We start from the raw sequence: 25416 nt of genomic DNA on the forward strand, positions 1-25416 counted from the left end.
CAGAAATCATTCTAATATGCTGATTTGATGCTCAAGAAACATTTATTATTATTATCAATGTTGAAAACAGTTGTGCTGCTTCATATTTTTGTGGAAAAAGTTATTTATTTTTCCAGGAGATCAAAATAACCAAAATAGAGATCTTGGTAAAACTTTAAACACTTTAAATATAAAGAATTGTAATCAAAGTTAAAATGCATTTTAATATTTTCAGATTCCTTGTTACATCTGAAATTGGTTGTTTGTCATGTCTATTTATTGCATGGAAATGCATTAAAACACAAGTATTATAACTGTGGTTAGAAGTATTATAACTGATTACAATTATTCATGCATTACAAAGCATAATTAATGCATTAAAATATTGCATTATACAGGCTTTACATGTTACTGAAACATTATAAATGTCTTCAGTCACTTTTGATAAATTTAATCTGCCTTGCTGAATACAAGTATTAATTTCATATATTCATATTTCATAAAAATTCGAACCTAAATGTACATTATAAAATAACACTGACCAGAAAAAGAGGCTCATACTTGTTTTAATGTGGCACAATAGAATGATAAGAGAGTCATGGTCTTCACAATAATAAACTGAGCAGGAAGAAGGAAAGAAAGAGAGATGAAGAACCCCTCAGGCTGTAAGATTAGGAAGAGAAATGTAGGACGCAGCAGTAGAAAGTCACTCGTTCTCCTCCACCACATTTAGAGAATCTTCCTCCTCATGTTCATCAGGTTTCTTCTCTTCCTCAACCAACAGCTCTTGATCTACTGACTCCTGCTGTTCCTCCACTAACTCCTGTAGTTCTGCTAACACCTCTTCCTCCCCAGAAACGTCCTGGCTGTTGTGGTTAGTATGATTTTGCTCAAGTTCGCTCTGAGAGACCACCTCTCCGTCCACTATTTCTTGGGTGATGATGATGGCTTTCTTAAGACCTACGGAAGACGGAGGAGGAGGAGCTGGAGACAGAACATAGGCTGGATGTTAGAGTCAGTCTTTAGTAATTCATTACAACATTTATGTAGCTTAGTCATTTTTCTCTAAAAACATTAGAAGCAAACAAATAATGAATGTTTAACACTGCTGCACAGGGCTTGACATGAACACCCACTAACCCACCAAATTGTAATCTTTTAAAAAGGCATCTGAAATAATAAACTAAGTGCAATGTAGTGTTGTCAAAAATATAGGTCGATACTGAAATATCTGAAACCCTTCCGATACTCATTTTCTGCAGAACAGATACAGGATACCAGCTGCGTTAACGGTACTAATTTACAAATGAACGTAAACAGTTGAGAAAGAAAACGCATGTGTAACAGTGTAATGGATCCGTGCGCCAGGTCTTAAAGTGACAGCAGCCTAATATACCTGCTAACAAATTATGAGATAATATTAAAAATATCTATATGGCAGTTTTTCCCCATGGTATCAATGTCAAAATTGAGGCCGGTGAAAATGCTGAGTGGCTAGTAACTCTGGAAAAACACTAGCCACAGTGGCTGGTGAGCAAAAAAGTTCATGTCAAGCCCTGATGCTTGCATATATTAGTTGAGAAAGCAACTTTTGTAATTGGCTAGTCAATATTATTTGGGTCATTCTATGAATCACGTGCCTATTGCAGTTTGAAAAGGTAATTTTGCAAGTGAGTTTTTGTCAATTCTATCAGAAAAATTATGTTATAAATAGATAATACATTGCATTGCACAATTGCAACATTATAAGTTCATAAAGCTAAAATGTGCTTTGAGAATTTAATGTTGATATTTTTACAAATATCTACTTTTTCACAATTATATTACAATAAATAATTTTTTTGAATTATTTAAAAAAATTATATATATATCGCGATTAATCGCATCTAACATAAAAGTGTTTATATGTGTATATACTGTATATATATATATATATATATGGACACATATTACATAAACTAACTTTTCACAACAACTTTTAACTTTTATGTAAGATGCGATTAATTGATTTGACAGGACTAGACCTTTGGCTGAAAAAGGCACATATGTATATGAAGGACACAAATAGTACTTGTTTTGTAGAATGACCCTTTTGATTCTTTAACAAATTGTAAAGATGATTATCTTCAAACATATTTGCATGAGGTTAGCAGTGAGAAACATAAACAGTGTGACTGATGCATGTATATTTGTCCAGCGAGGGCTCAGCATTGTTTACTCGTCTGTGTTAGACCGTAGAGCAGTGAGTGAGGATTAGTATGAAGACAAGCTTGATGTGGGTTAGGCAAGCGTTTGTTAACTCAAACTGAACGATGCCTAAAATCTACACGTCACGTACTCACCTGCATACAACGCCTGCTCTAAAGAAAATTCCTCTCTGTGGGAGGGAAGAGAAAACATGAGAGAGTGGCACAAATGTAGGTACTTGCTGGGGAAGGGTGCAACTAAACACTACTGGGGTGGATCGAAGTTAAGATCTTAAGGATCGTCCACTGAGAAACCCACGTTGAGCGACCACTTTTCTGCAAACCCGGGGGATGTGGGATGTGGGGGAGGGAATGTGACCCCCTCATTGTCTATGGTGTTTAAGTGATGTCTGATTTAAAAGACAAATGCTTGCTGGGACACGTTTCTCACAAGCCTGTAGGGAAAGAGTTTGTGCCTTGTGTTTGTTACTATAGCGTGACTTCACCATGGAAAGATATGCTAGATTTGCATGGGCAGCTCACCAGGGAAAATGCTGTATGGAAACAGCAATATTGTGTGATGTGCACATTGCAATCTGTGACCAAATGCTTTTCATAATTAAACATGCTTTTGTATCTTTTGTATTTGTTTGTAGTTGTATCATTGTTCACAAACTTTCCATATTACCTGTTATTGTCCCCCTTGTCGTCAACAACACCCTCCAAAAGACGATGATAGCTGGCGATCTCTGCCTCGAGTTTGGACTTAATGTTGAGCAGCGCCTCGTACTCGGCCGTGTGACGCTCCACCTGGGCACGCACCTGTCCCAGCTCACCCTCCAGCTGCTGGATTTGAGAGTTGTGTCCACTGACCTCCTTACCGTAACGCACTTCGGTTTCATGCAGCGAATCTTCGAGAGAACGAATCTGCACCAAGCAGAATAAGAAAAGTTTAGACACGCTTGACCGAATTTATGTTTCTCATGATCTTAATAACCTTTTGAAATAAAGGCCTCTACTTAAATGCTTGCAATTATTTTTATGGACAATTTTTTTTTATATATTTTTAAATACATTTTATTTTATTAACTGTATTGTTTTTATTATTACTTTTTTCATAGATTACTATTATTCTAAAATGTGGAAAATTAAACCGTATTTATTTATTTACATGATATGGAATATCATATTTACAATGCATTGAGTTAAAAATGAATGTGGGAAATAATAATAAAGCAATTATGAAGAATAAGATAATTAAATAATTATTTTACCAAGTTATGCAATCTAAGTTTTGAGCAGGATCGTGCTTCAGCGAAGTTCAAAAACAAAAACAAATCTTGACAAACCACTGTATAAAAACAGCTTCTGTTTTCCCATGGTTTAAAAAACAATTGGGTGCACAGGAATAATGTGTAAATTCAGATGACATTCATGCACAGAGACAGGCATCGGAATATTTTTTTGCAATCACATTTCAAGCGATCAAAAATGCAAAGCACCAAGCAGAAGAAGAAAAGTTTGGACAAGTTTTCATAATCTTAATAACCTTTTAAATGACTTTAAATTAATTCTTTATGTTTCCATTTGTGTTATTTATAGACATCTTCGCTATTATTCCAAAATGTGGGAAATAATATTAATAAAAATTATGTGCATCAGAGTTCTGTGATTGTTTTTGTGCATGACTGCTTTAGGTGCAAAAAATCTTGACAAACCACTTTGTTTGTCAGCTTCTATTTTCTCATGGTTTAGAAAACACATGGGTGCACAGAGATAATGTGTAAATTCAGATGACATGCATGCATGAAGACAAGCATGGGACATTTCATAATCGTTTGAATGATGCACATGTCAATTTGCCAGGTGAGAGTGCTGACTGTGTAGAATGCAGAATGATTTGTCAAACAGATAATCAGTGTCATTTGTGTACCGTACCATGTTGTGCAGAGCCTGCAGGTCAATTTCTAGAGATTGTCTCTGCCTGCGCAGCTCATTCAGCTCAGTCTTTGATGTCTGCAGGGCTTCTGTGTTCTGAGTCACCTCAGCTGTGATGTTGTCAAACTGGATAGAGAGGAACAAGATATTCAGGACACATGATAGTATAGCTCCGCCGCCTTATAATTATGCACAAAGCTCTCCTAAATAGAAGGCACTTTCCCATAGGGTACAAAATAGGGTCCCAACTCACAAAAATTAAATGAAAGGATGTGCTTAAGCTTCATTTCTTTGGAGGTACAAATGTTTTACATAGATTTTACATACGATTTTCCATTTTTGCTGAATTTCTAAATATAAAGTAGTACCCTTATTCATAGTATACTACCCTTAGTTTATTTTGTAGCATAATTAATTAATTAAATAAACCATAAATCATTAGATAATAAATAATTGGATGGATTAAATTTTTTTAAATAAAAGTAGGTCAGAAAGGGTAATATGATTCCAAGTGCTAGTTTGACTGAGAGCAAATGTTTGTTTAGAGATTAATGAGATGGCAAACAGGCCAAAATCTACATATTAATTACAATTTATGTGTTGAAAATGATCTGATATTCATGCTAGGATCATTTTAATTTAAAAATATCAGTTTAGCTAATAGATCTAATAGTACCTACATCATAAAAAGTGCCTTCTAATGGTACACCAAAGCATAGTGTATTAATAGAAAGTGCCAACAATTTGGAAAAACAAAGTGAGACAACAAAAGCACAATACAACTTACTTTATTTTGATACCAGGCTTCAGTTTCCTCGCGGCTCTTCTGTACACCTCGTTCATACTGCTTGCGGATGTTACTGATGGTTTCATTGAGGTCTGGACTGCTTTTATTCTCCATTTGCACATTGACTTGACAGTCGCTGATCTGGCCCTTCAGGTTAGCAACATCCTGTGAAATAAAATGATAAATGACTTTAGTTATACGGTTTATAATAACAGGATCTGGAAACAGTGTGGCTACTAGATAATTAAGTTTGTTTAACGCTTGCCCTAAAGCATTGAAAACCAGGTGGGAAGATCTATTGACAGTAGGCTTAGGTGTGTTCGACTTGAAACAGCGCTGTGCAGAGCGATCGGTGTACGGCATCAAAGTACTGCGAGAACGATTAGAGAGCAGACGGCTCTGTATGCTTTCCAATCTCTCTAGTGGTACTTTAATGTCATACACCGATCGGTTTGCGCAGCACCGCTTCAAGACGAACACACCTATTGATTTTATGGTGACTGCCAACTTTAGCACGTCTTAGTTTGGGAAGCATTTTGCCCATATATATACATATATTTCCCCATAGGCATTTCTAAATACATAAATAGGCCTACATTTAAATTAAACATTAAGTTAAAGGGGCTATATGAGGAAATTTCCATGTATTAATCACTTTTTTACTGCCAAAGTGTGAACAGATTGTAAAACGAGACCTTCCCCGATTTCCTAAGTTGCCTATGAAAGCCTGTACAGATTTTTTTTGTGAAGGACGTTTTTGCCGTGAAAATCAAAAGGACGTGACGTTTACGCTCGCTCTTTGACACATGAAACAAATGCATGTTCAGGAAAATGGCGAAAGAGCTATTCTGTCCTGTAATGTCAATGTGTCATCCAAAGAAAAGGGATTCATTCTAACTAATTAAAATAATCTCACATAGCCAGATCTAGTCTAAAGTCTAAAAAAATATACTTCATAATCAAAATATCAGCAGTCAGTTTAGGCTCATTTGTATTAGCTCATCTGTCAGCATGATGCTGGTGAATTGCAGAGTTTGTACAAAGTCAACCATATCCACATTGCTATGATCAGATGCTTTTTTAACTGCTGCTTTCTCACCGCTGTCATTTTTGTTCTGTGTTTATTTTGTTATTGAGGAAAGCGCGCAACACTACATTAACATATTCATCTAATCGCCGCTCTCAGCAGCGTGGACGGCGTTGGGATGTTAGTTAACAGTATATTGCTGCAAAGGTATTTCCAACTTCTTACTTCTAAGCAAAAAATTAAAAAGAAATTCATAGAGAGTATATCAGTGCATTGAATCCCGTTCAGTCTCTTGTGAGTTACATGTGCACGCACGAGCAATACGTTCCTGGATGCAGTTCACTTAATGGCCACCGGTTTCGCTAATATTAAACATGGTTTCTGAATTCTACATACAACCCCTTTAAATTAAATAAATAAATAAAAACTTCAATATAGAGTTCTTGAATCAAATTAGATGAATCAACCTTTGATTTAAAACATAAAAGTCAGAAATCAGACAAAAGTAGGCCATATATACATTCATATAATTAATCATTGCGAATGGCACATCCTAAAAAATGATGATAGGTCTATAATTTAATTATAGTCATTGATTATACACATAAAATAATGTATTTTAAGTTTATTAAACATTAATGTTAAATATCTGTTAACTACTTATTGCTGACTAGAAGGCTGTTGGAGTCTCATTAAACACAGATCAAACAAACCAGCTACATGAGTAGTACATAGGTGTTTAATCAGTGTTGAATAGTGTGTTTAAGGCGTCTACCTCCTCATGGTTCTTCTTTAGGAACGCCAGCTCTTCTCTCATAGACTCGATCTGGCCCTCCAGCTGCATGCGGCCCATGTAAGTGTCGTCCAGCATCTTGCGGAGACGAGCCAGATCCTGCTCCACCCCCTGCCGCATGCCCTGCTCTGACTCAAACCTGCCCGGACGGGACGGTGCATTTACATGAGAGACTACAGGGCGTATGTCACACTTACAGGATATTGACATGATGTGGAATATCTGTGTATTTGCATTGAGTTAAAACTTAATACAGTTCTTAAATTGTTTTATTATAAGAGAATAAATAAATAAATATCTCACTTGACTTTGAAATCGTCAGCAGCCAGTCTCGCATTGTCTATCTGTAGAAACAGTCTGGCATTGTCCAAATTCATTTCCTGGATCTACAAACACACTGATATCATTGTCTCGCATTGACTATGTCAATACAGCAAAAACAAAATGCCCCCAAAAATCTACAATTGCCATTAGACTTTATGCTGATAACCAACAGAGGAAAATTAACTATAATAAAATAAACAAATTAAATACAAAACAAATACACTTTTATATAGTAGCTCAGTATTTTCTTCTTTTAAATCGTTACATCTCATAAAAATATATAAACAAAGCTTCTCTAGTAATAAGTATATGCATTTTATTTTTGTAAAATTTGTATCTCTTCCGTGAATGCAGTTCATGTAGTATTTGTTTTTGTGGCCCTTTTTAATGCATCCAGTTTTGTTTTCTTATTAATATTTCTTCCATTTGACAACAGTTTTGCTGCTTTTGGCGAGGTCACTAATAAAAAAAAGTGACTCTTTACTTGGTTAAATAACTAAAAATGCATTATAAAAATATTATATTTTACTAAACCAATTGAATATTCAATTAATTGAATACCTTCTCATTAAAAGTTTAAAGGTAGTTGCAGCATATAGTGTTAGCAAGTTGTTCTTACAAGCTTTAACCATCCAAATGTTTAGACACACTTGAAATGACATTTTAATTTCAAATGTGATTTTTAATGGATGAGTTGGAGCAGATAGTGAAGGAAAAGCTTCAACAAGTGTCCAGCATTCGCTTGCATCTCATGAAGTTGAGAAAGTGAGCAGAGCTGGAATCTAAAGGGTGTATCTAAAGATTTTGCAGAAGCTCAAATATATGAAAATATTTTGGTCACTCCAAACTTCCACAGAGCTATTTCATAGTTTTGATTAATTTACTATCATTCTAAAATGAGGAAAATAATCGGGTGTGTCCAAACATTGTCGGTGTACATTATGATAAAAAAGCATGCATGGATACCTAACAAAACCTTTTTATAATGGCTCACCTGGTTTCTCAGATCAGCAATGATCCTCTCATAGGAGCTCCAGTCTCTGCCGCTCTCAGCTTCTTTTCTCATCAGAGCCTCTTTGATTTGCTCCTCCAGTTTACTGTTGGACTCCTCCAGCAGTCGCACTTTCGACAGGTAATCCCCCAGACGGTCATTCAGACCCTTCATGGTCTCTTTATCATCTGCCGGGGGAAAAGTGCTGCTGTTGATCTGCACATGCGGACGCAGTGTGTTTGCCAGATTCCCTATAGCGGATGGGGAAAAACCCCCAAACAAACTGCCCCTGGAGCCCATGCTGCCAGACAGGCTTGAGCTGGAGAAACTCCTGGAAGGGCCCTTGAACGACATGGTGCGGATTAGAGGTGCCTTTGAACAGCTTGCGAGACACGGTCCGTTGTTTTACCTGCAGCAGGTACTGTAGTAGTGTGAGGGGGGTTTGGGAACAGCTATATATAGACTCAGCTCTCTACAGTGATTGGTCTGTGGGATGTGAGTCTACTGCTGCACCTCTCTCATTGTTTGCAAAACCTTAAAGACCATAAACAAACAAACTAGTAGAGAATTTTTTTTTGCACAGTGCTGGGTAGTAACTGATTATGTATTACATAAACAGATTCCAAAAATGGAGTACTTGTAATTATATTACATGTTATACTGCTCAGACTACATTTACTTTTTTTTTGATAGATACATGTTATTAACACAATGGCAGTAAATTGTTCATATTGATTTTCTGTAATTTAATTAGTTCTATTTAGTTTTTTATTGAGTTTGACAAGGCAGCATATTGAAGAACAAAACCCTGAAATGTATCAAACATAACACATACTCAAGACAACATTATGTACCTGATTTAGAACAAACAAACAAACAGGTGAAGTAAAACAGATACACAGAAAAACCTGAAATGCGCAGGCTTCATACAATAAAACCTGTAAGTTATTTATAAAACAATTTAAGAGCACGTGAAATTAAATAAAGTTCATGTCTTTTTGTTTTACTCCTGGGCACAATTGATCTTTTCTACTAAAAAGCCTATTGACTTCATACATTATATACGTTAACAAAAAATGGAATTGGGAAATTGATTACATCTTTTTGTATTTATTTGGATTAGTTTTTACTTTAAAATGATTTATTTTAAACTTTTTTTATGATTACTTATTAGTTCTATCAACTTATGAATCCCCTGCAGTTTCTTCACGAACCGCAGTTTCTTCACGAACCGCAGTTTGACCTTAGTCTAAAAGTGATCAAAGAATTTGTCAAATAATAAAATGTGTAATGTAATTGCAATTACAAATTCGTCATGTAATTTGAAATCAGTCGGGGTACAATTTGTATGTAAATAATCTCACAAATGCATGAGTAACCTGCAGTTCAGTTGTGAGTTCGCTTGATCATAGAATCATATGGCAAAATATAGGTAAAGGTTTGGCATGCTGTCCATGAAATGAAATGGAAATACATAGAAAGATGAATGTAGAAGGTTAGGAGGAGGGATGTCTGAGCGAGTTCATCTGTTTAGCCCAGGTTTAGCCTACCTTTTGTAACAAGCTGTTACAAAGACATTTGTTGTTACTGAGACATTTGTCTCCCGCCCCGAACTTCAAAAAGCTGCGCGAGCTTCCTGTCGCATTATGACGTATGCGCAGGAGCTCATTGGGAATCTGTAAAAATACAATCTTACCGATTAAACTTGATTTTTTTTAAATAGGTTGCGGCATCCAGGAGTAAATCCATCCACATGCAAGTTCCACTTTGATGAACAATAAAAACATGTAAACAAACGCAGGCAGCTGGTCAAGCAAGTGAGTTTGCTCACGTGCACACTTCATAATACGACAGGAAGCTCGCTCGCGCTTCGTAGTGCTGTGAACGCGCTAACGGTCGACCGTTTGCCCAAGCGTTTGCCCAGTGGATTACAGGTAATAATGTTGTAAATAGTAGTGGGAAGTTCGGATCATTTTACTGACTCGGATCTTTGAGTCTCGTTCAGCAAAATGAACGAATCTTTTTTCGAGTCATTTCGTTCATTTCAGCAGCATAATATAATTAAAATGGCATGTTAAATATCCCAACACATCTAGAACTTACGAAAATGTTGATTACATTTGTAAAAAGAATAAAAATAAATTATAGGGTAATGCAGCCAAAGCCAAATTATAAGAAACCGAAATTTTTATGAATTGATTAGTTGTTGGGTTTTAAGTTCAGGCTATTGCAGTCTGATTCTGTTAGTTCACCTCACCTCCTCTCATCCGAGACGTTCTTTCCTTTGCAACTTCATATTTATCAGGTTTGTTCTCCTCCTCTTGTGTCTCGAGACGTTAGTTGTCGACTCGTCAGTGCCTGACTCTGATCTGTCTGCTGGGCCGTGCCGTGTGTGATACAGCAGGGCCGGAAAGAGTAATGATTAGTTCATCTTTCGAGTCTCGAGTTCGGGTTCGGCCGGGTCCGAGTCTTTCGTTCTTCCTGTCAGTCCCATAGAGGCTATGCTGTCAGTACCGGAAAGAGTAATGATTAGTTCATTTTCTTCGAGTCTTCGGGTTTGAGTCCTTCGTTCTTTTGTCACGTGACCGCTGGTATCTCGCATCAAATACAATATTAGATTCGTATTATTGACTGCGTCTGAATGTATATTGTTTTATATTTAGGAATTAAAATACAAAATATGTGAAATAAACATTATCTGAAAAATAAAAGTTCCATCTTATTATTGTCCCTGTCCGTTTCTTTAAATGTTTCTTGTGCATCTGTGGTGTGTTTTATTATAGCATTATACATTAATTAACTACTATTATATTATACATTAACTACGTGCTTGTTTGTAAAAAGGTTGTGAATTAGTAGGCTATTCAATACGGTGACACGTCACGTGACAAAAGAACGAAGGACTCAAACCCGAAGACTCAGAAGATGAACTAATCATTACTCTTTCCGGTACTGACAGCATAGCCTCTATGGGACTGACAGGAAGAACGAAAGACTCGGACCCGGCCGAACCCGAACTCGAGACTCGAAAGATGAACTAATCATTACTCTTTCCGGTACTGACAGCATAGCCTCTATGGGACTGACAGGAAGAACGAAAGACTCGGACCCGGCCGAACCCGAACTCGAGACTCGAAAGATGAACTAATCATTACTCTTTCCGGTACTGACAGCATAGCCTCTATGGGACTGACAGGAAGAACGAAAGACTCGGACCCGGCCGAACCCGAACTCGAGACTCGAAAGATGAACTAATCATTACTCTTTCCGGTACTGACAGCATAGCCTCTATGGGACTGACAGGAAGAACGAAAGACTCGGACCCGTCCCGAACCCGAACTCGAGAGAGATGAACTAATCATTTCCAGTACAGATTCAGAAACCATATGTTGCTCAATGCGCATGCGCGATCAACACAAAATGAACGAATCACTCTCTGAGACAACTCGGTAGTCCCGAGTCATATTAAAGATTCGTTCAAAATGAACGAATCGTTCATGAACGACACATCACTAGTTGTAAATAGTGGTCAGTGTCTTGCACAGACCGATCGTGTTTCGCCAGGAGTCACGGCCACGGGTATTCATTTTGTTTTGCCTGCATAGCCTTTGTTTTTTTTTGTTTTTTTTTTACTCAAAGTGACGGGAGCATTTGACATGCATATGAACCACCAAATGACCCTGGTTTCAGCTAAAATCTTCTTTACTGTTCTAGTAAAAAAAAAAAAAAAAAAAATACACCTACATATTGGATGGCCTGAGGGTGAGTCATTTTTTGGGTGAACTAACGTTATCACTTTGAGGTGGAAATTCAAAATCAAATCATAAAAGTAAACATTTTAAAATGATATTTGAAAAGTAAATATAAGCATGCTGCTTGTCTCAGAAAATATGTCAAGAAAACGCCAAGGTAATATTTCATTCTAAGATTTAAAGAAAGAGGAATTAGATTTTGCTTTACCTTTTGTGACAACGTGCCCCATTAGCAATAGCTTATGGGGTAAGTTGTCAGTCACACCAAACAGCCTAAAGGCTTTTCAACCGCATGTAAACCGCAAAACAATTATGAAACAGAAAAAGTTATTACATAGCAAAAATATAAAATGTAACTATAAACACATTGTTTTTGTATATGACAATTTGTTGTATATTACATGATTGTCTAATGTTACAAAAACCGGAAATATTTAGGCCTGCAGCGTTATAGCCCAGGAAAAAATAAAGAGTTAATTGAACACACACTGACCTTTTGTGAAAACAAGCCCCGATAGCTTATGGGGTAAGTTGTCACATCAGGAACTTACCATTAAACAGCTTAATGCAAGTATACTCTGTAAATAATTGTTGGCTTAACAACTTAAAAAAGTAACATTGTTGCCTTAAAATTCAGTTCATTGAAACTAAAATTTTTAATTAAGTTAATACAAAGAACGAGATTGGTTTAATCAACAGAAGCTCAAAATATTATGTTATCTGAACCACATTAATGATCTAAGTTGATTTGACAAAAGAAAAAAAGTTGTGATAACAAATCATGAAAATATGTTTGTATAGTGAGTGTGAGTGTAGAAAAAATTATGAAACACAAAACAATAATAATAACTATTGTTCCGGCCAACTAATATTTAAACTTTTTTTTTTTAAATGCATGACAACTTGCCCCAATTTGCCATTTATGAAAAATCCTCTCGTCCTTCAACCATTCAGTTCAAATATACCTTAATTATATGGCTGGCTTGTGTTTGAATGTATATTTATGTAGCCCACATTCTTTTGTGCATTCAATAATTAAAGTGCATTTTATATTTCTAATAATCTTTATAATTATGTGATCATTCTAAGAACTTCCCAATTCTTTATTTCTTCTCTTGAAGTGTGACGTTTCCACATATGGCCACATGAGGACAGCAGAGAACGCTTGATTTCTGTTACACACAAGAAACGTTCTTCAGGAATCATGGGTGCTTTTACTTCTCAATATCCCTCCTCGTCTCCTCGCTCCTCCGTCCTCCATCCTCCATCCAAACCGATCGAACTCAGCTATCTTGAAGGACATCTTAATGGAAAATGACACAGAATGATTAAAATATTTAATCCATTTCAAATAAATAAATGTTCGTGGTTCGTACTGATGTTATTCATCTGTTCTCATACACTTCAGCGTCACGGTCACTAGTTTAGACGAACACTGAAACTCTGTGGTGAAATAATGGTGTATTTTTAACACCCGCTGCTTTCTCAGATCGGCTTGGATTCAAACTTCATGTTCCGATAAGTTTGGAAAAGTCTGCACACAGTAACCTTCTCCTGTCAATAAAAATTGCCAAATTTTTTAATCTTATTGCGGACACCTCACCGTTTGTTCAACTCATTGACCACAAACATAACCGGAAATAAGTGAGACGTACTATTTCCAATCGGAAGTGCGTCGTTCTCTGTGCAGGGATCATACAGGAGTAAGGTTTGACACCAGACCCTTCTCAGTTGTACCTTGCAGAGCAAATCTCAAATTTGCCAGAAGTTCGTCAGGGTTTTCCCAGCCTGGGAATAGGGCACATTCCTACATTAAATTGTTTAAACTGGTTCTCAAAAGCTTTCCAAACGATGTGTGAATCGTAGTTTACTGAATCAGTAAAAGTTGTTCTCGAGTCAAACAGTCTACTCATTGAACAGAGAACAGTTGAAAAGTAAGATTGATAGTTTTTAATAGTTGAATAACAAAATGTTTCAAATAAAATATGTCAACACACAAACGGATAGCTTTTATTAAAATATGCGGAGCTCAGCCTTTTCAGCCGAGTGATGTAAATTAATGTTAGTAGACTAGGCTATGGTTTATTGTAAATTTAAATTAAAATAAATTACTTCGTTTTATGAGTTAAATTATGGCAGCAACAATTTTGATTTCTTAATTACGACGTGACGTAAAAGAATCACTGAATCGTGTTTTGATCCGATTCCCTGAAATGAATCAGACTACCGATTTTTATCAGTTTTCAGTGCAGTAGGCCTACTTACTTTTAAATGGCTGATTGATAATGTAAGGCCAGGCAATTTCTTTTAGCAGTGCTCATTTATTAAAAGTCAAGAATATTGATAGAATTTTCTCTCAAAAATCATATATTTGCATCTGGAATGGCAAATTCCTCATCTTTTATGATATGTATGTATATTTCTGGTAACAACTTTGATAATTGCATGTGATTAAACAATTTTCTTTTTTTTTCTTTCCAGTAACAGAAAAACTTATTTCGTGCAATGCTTTTGTGTTATCTGACCTCAGAGATCCCTATCATATGCAATCTCTCACAGTCTCACAATTCTTAACAGCTTTCTGACACAGTTCTGTAGCTTCCACGATTATAATATAATTTGTAAGTATAACTAAATGTATTTTATGGAAAGAGAAGTAGTTTCATGGTATCTAATGACTACTGAATGTGTGATAATCCATTGTTTGCATGCCATAAATGCCATAGGTCACGAATCGTTTGTCACAGGTGCGGAAAAATCAGGAGTAAACAAAGCACTGGAGACTGGAGACTAAACACTGTAGAGCTTTAGTCTCACAAATAGCAACAAAGATTAGTCTGTTATGAACTGATAAACAACATGGAGCGGCCCATGAACATCAGAATCCACTGCTGAACTGAATTATGACAAGATTATGGACGTCTGAACACATAAATGACTTAAACAGGACATTCAGAAATGGATCAGACTTCTAAACTCCCATAAGCTACTGTTTGAATCAAACAGCAAAACACAGAAATTTATCTATCATGTATGTGTACATAGAGAGATACTAATGCATGCTCTCCTCAAAATACAGGCTCCATTTCTAGGAAAATGCAGGATTATCATTTAGGAAAAGAGTGTTTTAGTACAGATCGCTGCACAGCTCTGTCTGGTTGTGCTCAGCTTATCTCTGAGGTGTAGATCTAACAGCTGTAGGCATTTGGTTGTATAAATCTCTGTATTAGTCTAGCGTAAATCATTCCGACTCAAAGGATCCCAGATGCACAGGCCTGTCGAGATATGCTGTTTCTCAGGGAGATAAATCACATTTTCCCACCTGTTGATTCCTCATGTACTGTGTTTAATGACAGGCTGAGCAAAAAATCACCATGCTCTTTCAATGTATGCAAAACAGCTTGAATGTTCTTTAAAAGATCTGACATAAGTGTGAGCAAATGAGTGCTATTCTATTTCTTTCTTTAAGCAGAAGATCTGCTGAGCTTCAATCCCAAGCCGGAATGTTCTGAGCATGGAGACCCGGAGAAGCACAGAGACAGATAACATCCTGAAACTGACGGCCCAGAATGAGGTTGCTGCCGCTTGCAATAAAGATGATGGAGAGCAGAACAAACAGGAATAAAAAAAGATGAGTATTGCTTTTGGTTAAGTGTATCTGATTTTGATCTAGTTACCTTTTCAGTAACAGTACACTCATCCTTCTCTGATAAGTAAAATAATCTAATCTTAAATTCTGGTTTGTGGCTACCTTTCTGCTGTCATTGATGAAAGCACCTTTACAATATTGGATCTTATTGGATGTGGTTGTCAGATGAAAGGTCATAGCACAATAAATGGGCTGAATTAAGCTGGCTAGATAGGATGCACCTGCTTTTTTGGGGCATCCATTTCTGTGCAGATGGATTTTATGATACAAGTGAATATAAAATACAGTTCTCAACAGATGAGAGGAAACCGTTATATGGGGGAATCTTATGAAACCCTTTAAGTTTTCTGCTCATCACCGCCATAAGAAAATCTCACCAATTTTTATTACCATGATGCATTACTGTAATGGGAGAAAAAGAAACATATTTTAAATAGTAAAATATTTATTCATCAGTATTGTGTTTTTTTGTTTTGTTATATTTGTTGCACTGCCTTTTATTTATGCTTTTTTAAATATTCATATTACAATATTTAAAACATTTCTTATGCTTAATATCTCATTAATATGACATTTTAAATACAAATATAATTGATTTTAGGGATAAATATGACATGTTTTTGTGATTCAATCATCACTCTTTTTAAAAAGTGTGTGTATATATCTATTACATTTGATGTTTCCCTCATAAAAAAAAATAAGTTTTCTTCATCTCAGTGGCATGGGATTTTGTGACTTTTGTTACATTATCTATCTAAAAACACACAAAAACTGAGCTTGATTTGATTGTTCTGAAGGTAAAATAAATAAATAAACAACAAAAAAACTACTAAAAATGAGTTTTTAAAAATAAAATCCATAAATCCAGCATAATTCTGAAAACTTTCAAACCGAAACGAAAGGCCTGGTATTAGAGCACAAATGCAATGTGAAACAAATATGTTCACTCACACACACACATGAGGTGTGACTGCCACAGACAGCATTTGTAGAGTTTAGCAAAAATAAAAATAAGCCACAAATGTAGATATGAAGGGGTGAGACCAGACACACACACACACACACACACACACACGAAAACAGGCGCACAGTCACACATCTTTGTGGGTACTCTCCATAGGCGTAATGGTTTTTATACTGTACAAACTGTATATTCTGTCCCCTTACACTGCCCCTATCCCTAAACCTACCCATCACAAAAAACTTTCTGCATTTTTACATTTTCAAAAAACATTACTTAGTATGATTTATACGCTGTTTTCCTCATGGGGACCGCTGGCTAGTCCCCACAATGTAGGTGATTTCAGGTTTTACTATACTTGTGGGGTCATTTGGTCCCCACAATGTAATATAATTATGAACACACACACACACACACACACACACACACACACACACACACACACACACACACACACTCCTGTTAATTTCTGCTTATTGCTATTGGTTTTATTTTCATATTTTTAAATATATATTTTTTTTATATAAATAATTTGTGAATACAATCTGACCCTTATGTTTATGTGGCATTATTGCTAAAACAGACACCTCAAAAAAACACATCACAGATATATACACAAAATATGTAAAAAAGAAAAAAGGTTGTGATAGGAGCAGTTGGCCACATCCAGAAAAATTAATGGATCTCTAAGGTCCTTTGCTGGAAAAATATATGGTCAAAACTTTATTTCTAAAACTGTAATTCCTACAGTTTTTCTTATAACCAGCAGGTGGCAGAATTCTGCTTATAACACCTAGATTCATATCCAGAAACAACTTTTTAGATCATCATTAAAAAAAAAGTTCCCCCCAGAAATAATTAATCAAGCAAATTTCAAATGCAAGCTGATGATGTAGTTGAGCAATTTTGTGGTAAATAGGATCACATATCCCCACAATCACAGCATAAATGTATAGTACATAAAAAATATATATCTTTTGTATTAAAATATGTTTTTTTTATTTTTATACAATCACTCTGTAAGTGCATGTGTGATCCCAAAGACCATGAGTGTAAAGGGGAAATGAAGAGAATATAGATAAATTCTTTATACCATTGCAAAAAATTCCAGGTCTTATCTTTTAAATAATTTTGAAATAAGCACTGGCAAGTTCCAATATTGTTAATTATAGCTCTTTAAAATGCTTTTAAATGAAAAATGAAAAACAGACACAAAGAAAATAGTTTCAAGCTCATGCATTCTGAAGTTTGCACCATAAGGCATTTAATAAATCAGAGTGTCCATCAGACACTGGATTAAAAACACTGGGGTGGTGTTTATAAAATGCTCTTCTACAATAACATATCTCATGTGCCGTTCATATTCATAAACATACCATATAGCTTACTTAAACATCCGCGCACAATAGCAAGAGTGACTGTCGTCCCTTATTCTTAGCCAAGAAGAGCCGCTCTCATCAAAACCTCAGAGACTGAAGGGTCAAAGGCTAAATAGACTGTATACTCAATTTCTATGTATTTATTTGAACGGTTTGTATTATTATTTTGATTTATTTTAAATTTGAGTATAGTCTGGACACTGCGATGTTTCTTTCTTTCATAAAAATGTAATCATTGGTTTCACATTGTACTTGGTTTATAAACCATTATGTTAATAATATAACTACATATTTTATGGAACAATATAGATATTTAACATATAAATATTTAAGTTTATCCCCCGGTTTCACAGACACGGCCTTAGCCTAATCCTAGACTAAAATGCATGTTTGAGCTTTTTTAACTGAAAGCAACTTACACTTATATGTCTTAAACTATGTCACTACCATTGTTTTGTCTCAAGATGCACGCCAGTAATGTGTTTCTTTCTAAGGCACGTATTTAAAAGCTACTTAGATGGCCTAATCCTGGTTTAATCTAATCATTGTCTGTGAAACCAGGCCTATAAGTAGTATATATACTGTGTGTGTATAATATACATATATTACACTGAAATGTAATAGTTAAGATCAGGGGTTCCAGTCCCTAAATGCAAGTATGAGCAATATTAATGATTTGTCTTCTGAAAGCTGAACTCTCTATGAGTAGTAAGTAGGAAGAAAGTGTTGGGTATCGAAAGTGCAAGAGATAAATTTGTGCATGTGTGTGTGGGTGGAGGGATGAGGGTGTGCTTGTGGTTTTTTACTCTGTACACTATTGACCTTCCTTAGCTTCTATTTCAAAACTATGGGGAACAAATAGACTTAAAAGCGTTAATCAAATACTTTCTTCTTTATATAAATGCACATGTGAGTAATGATCAACGTTAGAGAGTCTTGGCCAGTGTTTGTTGTGAAGTTACTGAAATGTTCTCTAGGGACTGGACATATTTCACATTTTACCCTGCAACACAAACCACCAGGACAGTTCAATTTGTCTTTAAATCTCTTGTTTACAGTTACTTTGTGATTTTTTGCCTTTTGTCTTGTGGGTCATACAGACAGTATGCAAACACACAATATTCAAAAGACTTTCTCTAGACTCAGTGTATCATTTAACATTTCCCTAACCGTGATGAATTCAATGTTAGTGCATTTGGCAGCGGAAGGACAGTTTCTGGGAACGAGTGTATTAGTAAAGGGTCTCTGAAAAAACACTCTTATCTCAGTCACAAAAATAGCTGACCACATCTATGATCACATCTTAAACCATTGGTCCATTTAAAGTTCTCATATTTGTTCATTTATTTACTTTATGACGTCGAATGTATGTCTAATTGTAAATGCTTTATCTCAGTGAGAAATGTTTAGATTATGAATGTATGCTTACTGTCCTTAATGTCCTTAATTTGTAATGATAGAGATAGATAGATAGATAGATAGATAGATAGATAGATAGATAGATAGATAGATAGATAGATAGATAGATAGATAGATAGATAATTTTATGAACAGATAAAATACATTTTATAAAGTGAAACCAGTGCTTTGTTTGGGCAAAATCATAATTTTCCACTTTATTTACAAAAATAATAATTGCGCGTTCACACAACGTCTACTCTCACGTCAACACAAAACTCATGCATTGTGGTGCTCTCATGAACGTGTGTTGGAGAATAATATTTTGTTAATAAAGTGGTAAATTATGTTTTTTTTTGCACAAACAAAGCACTGGCTTCGCTTCTTAAAATTGAAGTTAAACCACTGGAGTCACATGGATTACTTTCATAATGGTAGTGGTAGTTGCGTAGCTGATATAACATTAAACCAACCAACCCTTTAATGTTATTTTATTTAGTTTTCTTTTTTTTTTTGTACAAAATTAAGAATGTGCTATAATATCATTCCGTAAATTCATAAACACATTTTTACAACATAAAACATTATTAACTGGTTTGTAGCTTTCAACATATTTTTACTGATGTTTCCATCAGTATGACAAGTAATGTTTGTTATCTTGGTGACAAATCAGCACAATTTGCAACAACAACGTAGAACACATCACAGAAAACCTTTTAAGTTTGAACATTTAAGTTTGCAAGGCATAAAAATAAATGTACAACTTGAAATGTAAGATTTTCAGTGGCAACACAAAACTCTCCGTCGTACATCCCGGGTCAAAATGACAAACTTATTGTTGAGCCTGGGATAAATAGATGTGATTACTAAGTAATAGAGTGTTTTGTTCTTTTACAATACAGTTCAAAAGTTTGGGGTCTGTAAGAAAAAAATAAAAATGTATTCTGGAAGGACACAAGTGGACAGTAAAGACATTTATAATGTTACAAAAAATGTTTGCATTTCAAATAAATGCTGTTCTTTTGGACTTTCTACTCATCAAAGAATCCTGATTTTTTTTTTTTATCATGGTTTCAAAATATTAAGCAGCACAACTGTTTTCAACATTGATAATAACAATGTTTCTTGAGCAGCAAATCAGCTTATTAGAATGATTTCTGAAGGATCATGTGACACTGAAGTCATCACCGGAATAAATTACATTTTAAAATCTATTCACATAGAAAACAGTTCTTTTAAATTGTAATAATATTTCACATTATTACTGTTTTTACTGTGTTTTTGTTCAAATAAACGTAGCCTTTTTGAGCATGAGAGATCTTACCGACCCCAAACTTTTAAACAGTAGTTTATATAAAGTATTTAATGGATGACAGAACCTTCATTTACACATTCAATTGAAACATCCTATGACTCGTTGTCCACTCGTCAAAGCGCAATATCCCTGTTGTTCTGTCCTCCTCTCCAGCGGTTTCTCAGTTTGCGCATCACCATGCGGATGGGCTCAGTGTACTGCTTGTTGGCCAGTCCCAGTATCAGGGGGATGACGGCCATGCTCCCGATTCCCGTACAGGACATGATGATGTACAGAGAGGAGCTTGGCAAGCTCACCCCGCTCTGCAGAGCCGTCACGGACATGAGTTGGTAGATGATATACGGCACCCAGCAGACCAAGAACGTGAGGGACACGGCGGCCACGCATTTGGCGTAGCGCAGGTTAAGCTGCTGCTCGTGGTCCGTCAGCTGCTGCTGCTGAAGACGGTCCACGGCCCGGTGGAGCTTGCAGATTTTCTGCAGCTGCTTGTGTGCGATCCACAACACCCGTCCCATCATGCCCACGATGGACAGCATGGCCGGCAGAACCAGTCCGCACACTTCCAGATAAATGAAGGCCTTGGGAAAAACCTGTTTGTAGGAGCAAACCTCATCCTCTCTGGAAGTGTTACCAACTGTGGTTGATCTCAATAGCGTCTCGTTTGGGTTGGAGCTCTTGTTGGCATTGGGTTCCACCCAATTATTCCATCCAAAAGCAGGGAGGGATGCGTATAGCAATGGCGGGAGCCAAACTGTTAATAAGGCCAAGGGAAAGCAGCGGTGAACCCAGAACTGGCTGTGGTGGAGCGGGCTGACGATGCACAGGTAGCGCTCATAATGCACCATCACCAGATTGAAGAGGAACGACAAGAACAGAAAGTTGGGGAAGATGTACATCACCAAACAATGCTTGAAGTCCAGATGCCGGTCGAGTGTCATGCGGGGAATGAAAGGCAGGGTGATGCCGGTGCACAAGTCGGCCACCAGCAGACTCAAGAAGAAGTAGTTTGGGGTGTTGTGCAGCTGCCGGTTGCAGGCGATGCCTATGATAATGAAGAGGTTGGAGAAGATGATGATTGAAGAGAGTGGAACTGTCAGATAGAAGATCAGTTTCTCTCTGCTCAGCTTGTCGAATGGATCCATGATGGAGAGCTGTTCCCCACTGGACTAAACCAGACTAAACCTTCTCCATCCACTGAGAGAGTCCTGAAAACAAGTAAAATATAGTAAACAGGTCTTGCCTATTCTATCCGTTCAGTTGCTTGGACACGTAATCATTCATCTCAGTGCTACCGGTTTGGTTTACTTCCCTTTTATATGAGAGTTAACATCTGACCCTCCTGAAATGAATTAAAGGAATAGGTCACACAAAAAATGAAAACTCTCATGGTTAACTCACCTCCATTTCATTTCAAATTCATATGCTTTTATTTATTTCTGTGGAACAGTGTTTTTTTTATGTCATTACTGCACCATTTTTAAATCAATAGTCTGAATTAGTCTTTATTTTTATATTTTCATTTTAAAGGTTTAGTAATTGTGTTGTTTGTCTTTTTTATTTTTATATTTCAATTTAGTTTTTAGTAATTCTTGTTTTAGCTTTAGTAATTTTAGTACAGTTTAGGTTTTTAATATTCTCTATTACTTATGTTAACGTTTAATTTATTCCAATTAAAGGTGCTCTATGTAGCTTTTCTTCTAAAATGAATCCTTTTTTTATTGCCTGTGTGTGAAGGGGTTGTAATCACACATTACAATGATCCACTTGTCGGGTTTTGCTATTACCTCTGAAGGCCAATATTCATATTTATATGTGAAGTCTCCGGGTCGGATTTACCGCGAATTCCAACGGATGTGACGTGCATGCGCGCTCCCGAGCCTCTCTCCTTATATACAGTCTATGCGACAGCACTATAGATAACGACATGCAGTCTGATAACACCCCAAAACGACCTGCCTCCAGCACAACACAAACTCCACAAATATATAAAAAACAAAAAAAAGTTTTATCTGCTGAAGCGCTCGTCAGGCCAAACGTGATTCTGATCGACTCAGGACGAAAACACGGATCAACATCGGCAGAGCTTTTGAATTAGTAAACTCTAATGAAATAGCAAGGTAAACTAAATGAGACATGTAATGAATACAAAAGACTGTTCCAGGATAAGAAAAAGTAGGTGCTTTAGGATGTATACTTGTTTTATGTACTAGATACTGTCTAACGTCACTCATCCCACTACTATCATATTGTTTATAATAAACATTTCCAGACACGTTCAGTACAGTAATGTTACTTCCTACTGTCTTACTGTTACACTGACATTGTAGTCAGTCTAGTTCACCGTTTTCGTTATCATATTGTACATTCACCTATGTTGACATTGCTGATTGTGAAAGATACACGAATAGTTAGTGAAATGCCTTATGCTAGATAACATCACATGTCGGCTAAATGCAGTCAATGTAATGTTATCATGGTACGAGCATGGAGCATTAGTTCAACGTCAAGCTGATAAAAGTAGCCTATTATTGTAACGTTGCAGTGGGAGTTTACTTGAGTTTCCAGCATGTGGTGTGATGCTTTCGCCGTTGCATTGAAAGTCTCCGTGTGGCCGGTAGTGAATGCTCGCTCTTGAGATCGCACACGCACACGAGCACGAGCGCTCTTGTTGCAATCTGAAACATCACCACTAGAGGCCGCTAAAAAATACATAGAGCACCTTTAACGTAAATGTTTTACAGTAGTTAACAATAACAACACTGCATCCTGGCCAAATTTGCCCATTGGCCTCTATCCATCATGGCCTCCTGATCATCCCCATATACTGATTGGCTTCATCACTGTCTCCTCTCCACCAGTAAGCTGGTGTGTGGTGGGCGTTCTGGAGCAATATGGCTGCCGTCGCATCATCCATATGAATGCTGCACATTGGTGGTGGTCCATATGTAAAAGCACTTTGAGTACCTTGAAAAGCGCTATTTAAATGTAACAGATTATTACTTATTATTATTGTTGTAGAACACAAAAATAAATCTTCCCACAACTCTTTCCAATGTATGAGTTTGTGAGATCTTTCTCATCGCCAGCGAAGCTGGGAAATAGCTTATTATGGGTTTGGAACTATATGAGGGTCATTAAAGAATTTTCATGCCTTTAACATCTGATCAGTTTCAATATCTTTTTTAGTATTTGACCTTTCCACTGGTCAAAACATCTAGTAAATCGGATGTTTCATTATCATGATGTACAGTTATCACTCAAAATGACTCTACTTCTAATGCTGGAGTTGATGCTGTAAAGACCGAATGCAGATAAAAACCACAACCAAAGTTGCATGACCCCAAAGTATTAGAGAGAACATGTTAACCTTTTTGTAGGTCATAAAAGTTAGTGCTGCACAATTGCATCCGGCTAATGTTTAAATATTCATATAGGTTCATGTTTCCAGTTGTATTAAACAATGGTGGCATGACCGCTATCAAATGTCCATCACTTGCACCAAGGAAACTTTCCTTCTCATTCAAGGTGTAAATGCACTGAAGTTCAGTGATGCTTTCTGTTGAATTTGATCTTTAATTGTACTTTTCCCTTGAAGATAATGATTCACTCACTAGAAATCAGCACAAACAATATAATCATATTACATTAATAACAATTACAGATATAAAAATGAAATAATACAAATAGTAAGCCATTCTGATTTTTTTACTCAAATTATTATGTTGATAATGTAGTTTTTTTTAGGGATGCACAGATATGAAAAATTTGGCCGATACTGAAAATTTTATATTTAAAAGCCAAATATAAATCCAAATTTATGTAATTTTTGAGAGCCTGGTTAAAAAAAACAAAAGTTTCACCATTAAAAGCCATGTCCCAAGCACATAATTATAATGTTCTCATTATCATTTTTTTATAGCCTATCACAGACTTGTGCTGCACATGTTGCACTTCACAGTATTTTCTTTTTTGAAGTGATCCCAATCATATTTCAAGCAATTCAAAACCATCATGGTGAACAGTGCGCATCTGAATTGTCTTAGCTGAGGGAAATCATTTATTATTTATCAGCTTTAATATATCGGCCGCATTTTCTTATCGGCCCGACAACGATAACATTAAAAAAAGAACATATATCAGCCGATACCGATATGGTGCCCGATATATCGTGAATCCCTAGTAATTTGTAATGCAAAATTTTCTTTTGAATAAAAAAAGCAATTTAAGTAGTGAAATCAGACTTTTGTTTCCCAGTGCACTTGAAATGAGGCAGTGAAACTAAAAGAAACATGTCTTTCAAATACTTACCTCACAAATAATGTTAATCTTCATACAGTAGACTTGCATGAGATGTTCCAGCCATGTGTGAATCAGTGATCCTGTGAGGTTCTCTCACATGTGAACTCTTCTGTGTTCCTCTCCTCTCACCAGCATTTGCGGACGGAGATCTGAGTTGTTCACAGTAGTCAGCAGGATGCTTCTTAAAGAGACAGTGACCTCATTCTGACTTCGGCCGTGAAGCATCACAAGAGAGGTATTTCAACTCAGGAAGCAACAGTTTACACTCGATTTATGAGATAGATGTGGGAGGCATGGAAACATGCGATGCTGATATCTAATTGTATATTTCTATCATAAAAATAGTTTAATTACATTGAAGGGGTAGTTTGTACAACTAGTAAACTAAAAAGAGAGTGTTGCACAACATTTGTACTATTACTTTGCAGTAGAATATACTCTAACATTTAAGTGTTTTTTTTTTAATGAAATTAATTTGTTAGTTCATACAAAAAGGAAAATTTTGTCATTTACTCATCCTTATGTCATTCCAACCCCTGTAATTTCTTTTTTTTCTTCTGTGAAACACAAAATGAGTTGTTAGGAAAAATGAACGAGCTGTTCTTTTAACTAGGTTATTGTTTACTTGTTCTGTGACA

The 25416-nt window shown here is 36.1% G+C and overlaps 2 protein-coding genes across 3 annotated transcripts; both read right to left on the minus strand.

The window, feature by feature from the left end:
* Window positions 1–529: 529 nt before the first annotated feature.
* zgc:92380 (uncharacterized protein LOC445086 homolog) lies at window positions 530–8462 on the minus strand. Of its 2 annotated transcripts, XM_056271477.1 has the most exons (8): window positions 8029–8462; window positions 7014–7096; window positions 6693–6849; window positions 4891–5055; window positions 4104–4229; window positions 2854–3092; window positions 2322–2356; window positions 530–963 (listed from the first exon to the last, which is right to left on the minus strand). In XM_056271477.1, exons 1-8 carry the CDS (start codon window positions 8377–8379, stop codon window positions 686–688), a joined length of 1434 nt encoding a protein of 477 aa, XP_056127452.1. In that variant the 5' UTR covers window positions 8380–8462; the 3' UTR covers window positions 530–685. The 2 variants fall into 2 exon arrangements, with proteins under 2 accessions (XP_056127452.1, XP_056127453.1); XM_056271478.1 differs by lacking the exon at window positions 2322–2356 and having other exon boundaries at window positions 795–963.
* An 11664-nt stretch (window positions 8463–20126) lies between these two features.
* On the minus strand, window positions 20127–24960 carry gpbar1 (G protein-coupled bile acid receptor 1). The gene is made up of 2 exons (XM_056271480.1): window positions 24788–24960; window positions 20127–21684 (listed from the first exon to the last, which is right to left on the minus strand). Exon 2 carries the CDS (start codon window positions 21619–21621, stop codon window positions 20593–20595), a length of 1029 nt encoding a protein of 342 aa, XP_056127455.1. The 5' UTR covers window positions 21622–21684; window positions 24788–24960; the 3' UTR covers window positions 20127–20592.
* Between the last annotated feature and the right edge of the window lie 456 nt (window positions 24961–25416).

This window comes from Rhinichthys klamathensis, unplaced genomic scaffold (assembly GCF_029890125.1).
Source record: "Rhinichthys klamathensis goyatoka isolate OS25496 unplaced genomic scaffold, OSU_Roscu_1.1 h1tg000320l_1, whole genome shotgun sequence".
Taxonomy (NCBI): Eukaryota; Metazoa; Chordata; class Actinopteri; order Cypriniformes; family Leuciscidae; genus Rhinichthys; species Rhinichthys klamathensis.

What these genes read in the sequence shown, in the direction of transcription:
- zgc:92380 (XM_056271477.1), bottom strand. Translation starts at nt 8,379, where the DNA reads ATGTCGTTCAAGGGCCCTTCCAGGAGTTTCTCCAGCTCAAGCCTGTCT. An exon ending in GCTGACGATTTCAAAGTCAA is followed by an intron (nt 6,850 to 7,013) that starts GTGAGATATTTA and finishes CCGTCCGGGCAG; the next exon opens with GTTTGAGTCAGAGCAGGGCA. An exon ending in TGCAGGCTCTGCACAACATG is followed by an intron (nt 3,093 to 4,103) that starts GTACGGTACACA and finishes TGCTTGGTGCAG; the next exon opens with ATTCGTTCTCTCGAAGATTC.
- gpbar1 (XM_056271480.1), bottom strand. Translation starts at nt 21,621, where the DNA reads ATGGATCCATTCGACAAGCTGAGCAGAGAGAAACTGATCTTCTATCTG.